Below are 7857 nucleotides of genomic sequence, written 5' to 3'. Positions count from 1 at the left end.
CTCCTCAATCGTTTTTCCCCTCAGTCTTGATTCCCATGGGACCTTACCTATCAGCTCTCTGAGCTTACCAAAATCCGCCTTCCTGAAATCCATTGTCTCTGTTTTGCTGTACTCCCTTCTACCCTTCCTTAGAATTGTGAACTCTACCATTTCATGATCCCTTTCACCCACGCTGCCTTCCACTTTCAAATTCTCAATGAGTTCCTCCCTATTTGTTAAAATCAAGTCTAGAACAGCTTCCCCCCAGTAGCTTTTTCAGCCTTCTAAAATAAAAAGTTGTCTGCAATGCAGTCAGAGAACTTACTGGATAGTCTGTGCCCTGCTGTGTTATTTTCCCAACATATATCTGAATAGTTGAAGTCTCCCATGACCACCAAATCTTGGGCTTTGGATGATTTTGTTGTTTAAAAAAAGCCTCATCCACCTCTTCTACCTGGTTAGGTGGCCTGTAGTAGACTCCTAGCATGACATCACCCTTGTTTTTTACCTCTTTTAGCCTAATCCATTTCCCATCATCCCAGCCATCGAACTCCCATGGGTACGTTATTGGGGAAATGTGTTAGCAAAAATGTGGGGCTTGCCGTTTGCTAGCAATATGATTGGGTCTGGCTCAGCCTGTTTTCCTCTAGTAAGGAGGTCCACAGCTGGGACCCTGCTGCCGAGAACACTGTGCCCCCAGAGCTCTGGAATTGCACCCTGAACTTCTCCATCTACATTGCTCCTGTGGCATGCAGCATGCTGATGGCTCAGGGATGCTGGTCAGACAGCCATTCAGGTAGCCAAATCCCAAGCCCAGGAAGAGTTTTTTGTAAATTATAAGGAATTTTAACTCAATCCAGAAAGGAGGGGAAGCCAGTGGAGTACAAGGCGAACCTGTGGGATGGGCTACCATCAGCGTTTGTTCTTCAGAGATGCATTGTCACATGCTCTACAAGGTACAGCTGCTGTGTGGCTTTCACGTTCACCCCCAAGTAGAGTGAGCTGCAACAATCCTGGATCACAGTGGCTAAGTCCTTGTCTGAGAAGAAAGGGCACGTCCTCCTGGCCAGTGTAAGGTGGGAGGGTGTCCATGTCACTGTCGCCATGAGAAGCGATGAGTCCAGCATAACCCAACGCAGTACAGGATCCTGATTATCGTAGGCTGCATGTCCTTAATCTCCTCTTTAAAAAAACAAAACAAAACTAAAATTTAAAAAAAAAAAAAAATAACCCACACCCAGCAGGTGCACATAAGAGATTAATGGTCATAGAGAAACAGCTGCTTCTGTGGAAAACAGTCAGGAAGTATCCAAAATTCTATACGCTGATTTAAACTCCACACACCTCATGTGTCTGACAGATGGATGTTGGCCTTAGCAGTCACCTCGCCAGTCAGTAATTCTTGATGATCAATGGCTGTGGAGGACACCCCACAGCACATGTCATTTAGTAACCTTAGTTACAGCTACAAGCCCAGCTACAACCATCACTGCCGACTGGGGCAGTGAAAACTATTTGTAAACAAAAAGTAACTAAACAAAGGCAAAAGAATGATGCCCTCTGAGATGTTTCGCTTACAGCACTGCAAGCTGAGGAATAGCCCAGATAGTTGGCTCTTAGCAGAAGAGTAGTACTCCAGGAATGACATACGCAGAGCTAGCAGGATGGGATCCTTGGACATAGCTCAGTGGTTCCACTATTCCCAGGCCCGCTCCACTTGAATTATGTAACTTCAAAAAAAAAAACAGCTTAATGTCTCATTGTAGCTTATTCAAAGAGAATAAAAATAGGGATTGAATTCTATGCTAACTTATACCCCAGCCAAACCACTGACTTCAGTGTCTAGCTCCCCTGAATTCTAGCTCTCTGAATAATAATTTGACTTAATTTGGCATGTATCTTCTCCCCTCCCCATTACTGATACCTTACAGGTGAGGCAGCAGCTCTGCCATGAGAAAGCTGCAATATTCTGCTAATTCAGAGACTATGGGAGGAAGCTGGCAGCTGCTAGGGATTAGCCAGATGGCACCATTCATCATCATCATCATCATCATCATCATCTCCTCCTCTGCAGAACCGAGGCCTCACTCTGAGGTCTCTGATCACCTCTGTCTTGGAACCAGATGGGACCATTTTGATTGTGCACAAAGCTTCCAGTTTGCTTGTTTGTTTCACTGCTGATGGCCCTTACTGCACCTGTTGTACCATCCATTGTGTCGCAAGTGTGATTCCGCTTTCACCGCTGCCTGTGTCTTTGTCAGCCCTTTTTCATTAGATCTTCCTTGTAGTCTTGGAGACTTTCTTCCCCCTGTCTATTCCCCTTTCTCTCCATGTAACTCCAAGCATGCATCTTGTCTTGCAGAGCTAGCTTGCTAATCCATAACGTCTGGCCTGTTCTCCAGGTGAGTAACCATGTGTCATCACCATATGTTATGTTTCACAAGACCTGGATGCAAAAGCAAATATGGAGCTTGCTCTTGGTGCTGCTACTTAATTCTCTGACACCTAGCGTCTAACCATGGTTTTCCAGTTCAGTGGACGCATTTCTGCCCTCTCTCTCAGCAGGCCTCTTCAGTGACATTCAGTCTATTCGATTTCCATGGTCATGTTTGCACAAAAGATAACTTAAAATACTTAAATATTGATATAAACAAGTATACTGCCCCCTGAATTACAATGTGATGAAACTTGCATGAACATCCAATTCAAGTAAAGGATGCTTGCATAGGAGAGACTTCTCAGGGAGCTGACTAAGTGCCTAGAATATCTGTATTTTTAAAATTGTCACTTATTACTTTATTTGTCACCCTTCCTTGCATTGTTTGGTATCTTACTCCAGGAGTCTTTCCACTGATTCCTATCGGAGTAGTCTTTGTACTGCTCAATATGAGTTAGTGTATCGGAATCTGGCCCTTATTTTAGCAGATCCAAACGTGTCTAAAATCACTAGACTTTCCCCCGATTCTTCCACTCCTAAAAAAGGCTTAAATGACTCAAACAGTTTGAAGGAGAAATGAGCATCTGGTCTTGTTTGTGTTTCAATCTTCAGGCTAATGCAAAGCTAAAAGAAAAATGGAATATATGGGGCCAGATTGTTCCTCTAGATCCACACTTGATTTGCAGACCTCCTGTCTCTTCTCACTGTTACTAGGGGGAGTTAATTGAGCTCTGGCTGAAAGATTCAGCTCTGAGAATGAATTCAATATCTTTAAAAAATTCTTTTTCGCTGAGATTCTTGTTAACGGGATTGTGCAGATCAGCTGGCAGGATCAGGGCCTAATCAGATGGTAGGAGAAGGTAAGTACTGGTGGCTACGTTTTACAGATGAGGAAATGAGGCACAGAGAGACTTGATGTCTCTGTCCAGTGATCCAGGGTTTGTTGCAAACTCTGCAGAATATTTAAACCCAAGACAAAATGCACACACACTTGTGTGCGCGCACATTTTTTTTCCTGGGGGAAAAAGATCTTATAATATTAAGCTTTGCAAAACCATATCAAAAAATAAACTTGGGGCTTAATAGAAACAGTCAGGGATTTTGTAGCACAAGTCCAACACTTTTTCTGAAGTCTTATTATTTTGAATTGGGTGTGGCACGGTGTGGAGATTTAGGACTGCGTTTTCCATGATGTAAAAACTGGATATCTGATCCATAGCCCATAAAAGTCCAGGGAAGTCTTTGCATTTACTCGAATGGGCTTTGGATCTGGCTCAGTGTGAATATCTTTCTTTTTTAAAAACGAAAGTATGAATCTCCTGCTGCTCTTTACTTGAGAACTAACTGTGACCCTCCTCTCATTTCCAAGGTGATAGTCTGGGGGAACTATGGACGCATGGAGCGCAAACACTTCATGGGAGTTGCCAGGGTTCTCTTGGAAGAACTGGATTTGTCAACTTTAGCAATTGGCTGGTACAAGCTTTTCCCTACCTCCTCGATGGTAGATCCCACTACAGGTCCGCTTCTGCGCCAGTCTTCACAGCTTTCCTTGGAGAGCACAGTGGGACCCTGCTGTGACAGGTCTTAATGAGCAAGGAAGGGGGGAACTGTTTCTGTTTTTTAAACATGCTGTCAAGGTTTTGTTTGCTGGAACTCTGACCTCAAGTGCATTGCATGTTCAATCAGTTCTTGAGGAGCTGGAAGAGTGACCTTAGACAGAAGAAAAGGGGGAGGGCCATATGCCCTCTCCAGCCAAGTAGCAGGTGCCACGGGGCATGAGTCCTAGCTGTGAAATTATACATACACCTCGTTTCACTTCTCTGGGTGTCATTTATGCACCCTTGTTTCAGATCAGTATTAACCCTAAAAAATTGCAGCATTTTTATTTTATTTTTTTGAGCAGGGAAGATATTTTTCTTAACTTTTTTGTTTTAGAAATTCATAAAATATAGAATTTTTTTTTTGACAATGCCTGAAAGATTGGAAAGCAAACATCTGATCTGAAAAGAGCAGGAATGGACCATTTCACGGGATTTTTTTTTATAAGATCTATCTCCTTACAAATCCGTAAAAAAAGAAAAAAGGAACTACAACTGTCTTTAGAAAAAATTCCACATCAGAATCGTGTTAGCTGTAAAACGATTGTTGCCATGGTTTTAAACTGTGCCAAATTACCAGCAAGTGTCTTTAATACAGTACTGGCTAACACTGCTGCTGAAGCATGTTTGATGGGAATACAAGTGGACTATGCTTTGGTTAGACCGGACAGTTCTAATGGAGGAGGTGAGCTAACTAATTAGCTGCAATTCTGGTCACTGGAAATGTGAGTCAAACATCAGACTTGCAGTTTGAGATGTGATTTAATAGCACATTGTCAGATACGACATTTCACAATTTACAAACCCCCATAGTTTTTGCTGCTCATTCCTCCATCATGGTGGTTTCTAGCTTCTGCATTCTGTTCCTTCTTTCTGGGTACATATCTTGTGAAGTGCCACCTTCCTCTGCTAACACACCATGCTATGAACTGACCTGAAATAATACCATTTTATTCTACTACAGGGAAGGAGGCTGTTGCAAAGAAAAACCTCAGTTTGCCACCCAAGAAGGGGTGCTAATGAGCACATGCCTCTCCTCTCTTAAAGTTGTGTTGCTTAAGGCAATCCCATTAACACACAGGCATTGTCAAGTGAACCACAAGAGAAGGATGCCTTCCCCAAAGTACAGGCACAGGAGAGCAGTTGGGGAAATCTAACAGACATAGTAGTCACATGTATATTTTGTTGACTAAGAACAGCAAAAAGGCGCATCAGATGTTAATTGTAGAGCAAATCCTGTAGGTTAATACAGTAAAGAAAAGTACTATACATTCTATCAGCTGCTAAGCAGAGAGCAGCTTTCTCAAACAGTCACATGTGCTAGATTAGTGGGGTATTTCTCTAGATATAATAGATCATTCAGGTGATTCAAAATCTTATGCTTGGAGACACCCATTCCCCAAAACTGTGGAGCATTTTTAGGAGTCTGGACTATCTCAAAGAGTTAGTGGCAGTTAAGCTTTTTCTGCTAGGGGTTTTTCTCGTAATTTTTAATGAAGACTTCACTGCTGTCTTAAAGTGATTTGCTATTTTAGGTGCAAGGAAGTATTTTATTCTGTGACTTAAGAACCTGAGGTCCCCTGTAATGTTTCGGAGCCAACGGATTCCTGACCTGTCACTGCAACACACTGACAGTTTCTCCATGCAGACCACAAATAAGTAAGAATAAAGCATGAAGTTGCATAAGATGGAGAATGTAAGCTGCTTATGGTTATATCTGAGGGATTTAAAATGATTCTGAAATAATTACAGAATAGTAGCAAATATAATGGACACAACAATATGCTTTGTAAAAACTGATGTAATATGTGGGGGAGAGAGAGTACATAAATCTGAGAATTTTAAGAGTCTTAAAGTGACAAGCTCCAACATTTCAGTCCAATCTCTTAATTTCCTTTGACAAATATGTCTCTAGCCTCAGTCTAATTATTTTTTCTAACTGTATTAGGCAATTCTATATATTAGCTAAAGAAAGTTTGTTGCATGCTTTTTTTTAAAAAAAGCACATTTGCTGTAATTCAAGTCAACACTTTTCCTCTTGGTATGTAGTAACTACTAGACAATATTGTACAATATGTGTATGAACTAGATTAGATTAGGTAGATTTAGTGGTTTGTAGCACTGGATCTTTTAATAACTTTAGTCTTTAAAAGGACTATGAGAAAATATAAATACATTCCAAACCTAACTGAATGACAGGGGTTTTATCTTCAGTTGCTTTGAAAATTTTATATGGGTATTTTGTTTGGATACTATCTACCTGTATAACTAGTTAGTAACATTTTATCTGTGTCCAGCAAGAGGCATACAACGTTTTTCCCCAAATTTTTTTGATTGGGAGTGGGAGGAATAAATATGCCAAAAAGCATCTCAAGAAATCTCCTTTTGGGACCAGCAGTTGGAAAGCTCAGTTCCTCCGTGAATAGCAAATTCCACATTTTGGGATCCCACCTCCTCCAAAAACTGCAAGCTCAAATGTGATTAGTTTAGTTCAATATAGGACTATTCAACTCTATAGACTGTTGTTTGTGCTTTTAATCACATTAAAAGGTCACTCAGATTAAAACCCCTATTTTTAAAAATATATATTTTCTCTTCTGTGTTATTTTATTAACACCAGACATTATTACAATTGAAAGCTGTGTTTACCATCTATTTTACGCTGTCTTGCTTATCTTCTGCATTTCTCACAGCTTAGATAGTGATAATAGACTAGTCAGTTTCATGGTTTCTCGTGCACAAGGGGAATGCTACAGTGTCTGAGTTTCAGACACTCAAGGATTGTATTTACAGCAAATAAAAATGTTTTTCACTGGGATTAAAACAAAACAAATCACAGAAACTCTTCTTATGGTTCACAATCAAAGAGCTTAAGGCCAGGGGAAACCATTATGATCATCTCTAGCTTTCTAGCAAAACCTCCTGCATGCCTCAGGTGGGACAGTTTCACCCAGTACTTCTTGCATTGAGCTCAATAATATGTAGTTAGAGAGAAAATCTTGTAGCTAGATATCCTGTCTTGATTTAAGGACTCTAAGTGATGGAGAGTTCAGCAGGGTCTTACGCTTGGAAAAGTTGATTTTTGGAAAACTAAACTTTTTGGTCAGATTTGACCCAACAGTCTCTCTCTAAGATAACGTGATATGGTAGCTCTAACTTTTTGCCCTGGTCACTTTGAGTTTGTTAAAGTAGCATTTGACTAGAGCAGCTAGCATCTGAATCCTGAACAAAGGTCCACAAAACAGTTGTTTTGTGTCTTAAATCTAGGTGTTAGTTATGTTCTGTTTTTAAGCAAATGAATTGATAATGTTTTTGATCTGAGTAAATATGAGGGGTGGGTATGGGGACAGATTATTGTGTGCTCAGCACAGGGCTAATTCTCCATTTCTTCCCTACCTAAAGCTGCCCTTAACGTTCATGGGAGGTTCAGTTGCAAAAGGAATGGGGGGTCAATCCCTGGATGTTACCTTCTTTGCTATCTATCCTTTTGCTTTAAGGAAGTGATGATGGTTATATCCCTAAGGGCAAAATGACCTTTCCTGATGGGAATTTCATGAACAAGGAGAGCAGAATATTGGAACTGAAACCCGTTGTACAGATTTCCCTTGTTTGTAGTGTGAACACGCTGAAGTTGTGACTATGTGATCAGTCCTGGCTTTTTCAGGCCAAAGTGTGATTTTTCCAATCTCCTGGCATTGCTTTCTCCTTGCCCTGACCCAGCTGGCATGATATAGAGACAAAATAAGGTGCTGATCTTGTAGTTGAATCCATTGATTCAGATTCTAGCACCTCCACGGATCTAAGCATAAGGGTTTGTCTGTGTGGATCCAGTTGCAGGATCAG

At 41.0% G+C, this 7857-nt stretch overlaps 1 protein-coding gene across 1 annotated transcript in view; it reads left to right on the top strand.

Annotated features, from left to right (window-relative positions):
- Window positions 1-6555, top strand: part of RIMS4 (regulating synaptic membrane exocytosis 4) — an 82879-nt gene extending 76324 nt beyond the window's left edge. The window contains exon 6 of the mRNA XM_032767377.2: window positions 3786-6555. Within this exon, the coding sequence (XP_032623268.1) occupies window positions 3786-4004 (219 nt within the window). The 3' untranslated portion in view covers window positions 4005-6555. The remainder of the gene's footprint in view (window positions 1-3785) is intronic.
- The last annotated feature ends 1302 nt before the right edge of the window (window positions 6556-7857 follow it).

This window comes from Chelonoidis abingdonii, chromosome 14 (assembly GCF_003597395.2).
Source record: "Chelonoidis abingdonii isolate Lonesome George chromosome 14, CheloAbing_2.0, whole genome shotgun sequence".
Taxonomy (NCBI): Eukaryota; Metazoa; Chordata; order Testudines; family Testudinidae; genus Chelonoidis; species Chelonoidis abingdonii.
This window is presented reverse-complemented; position numbering and strand designations above follow the sequence as displayed.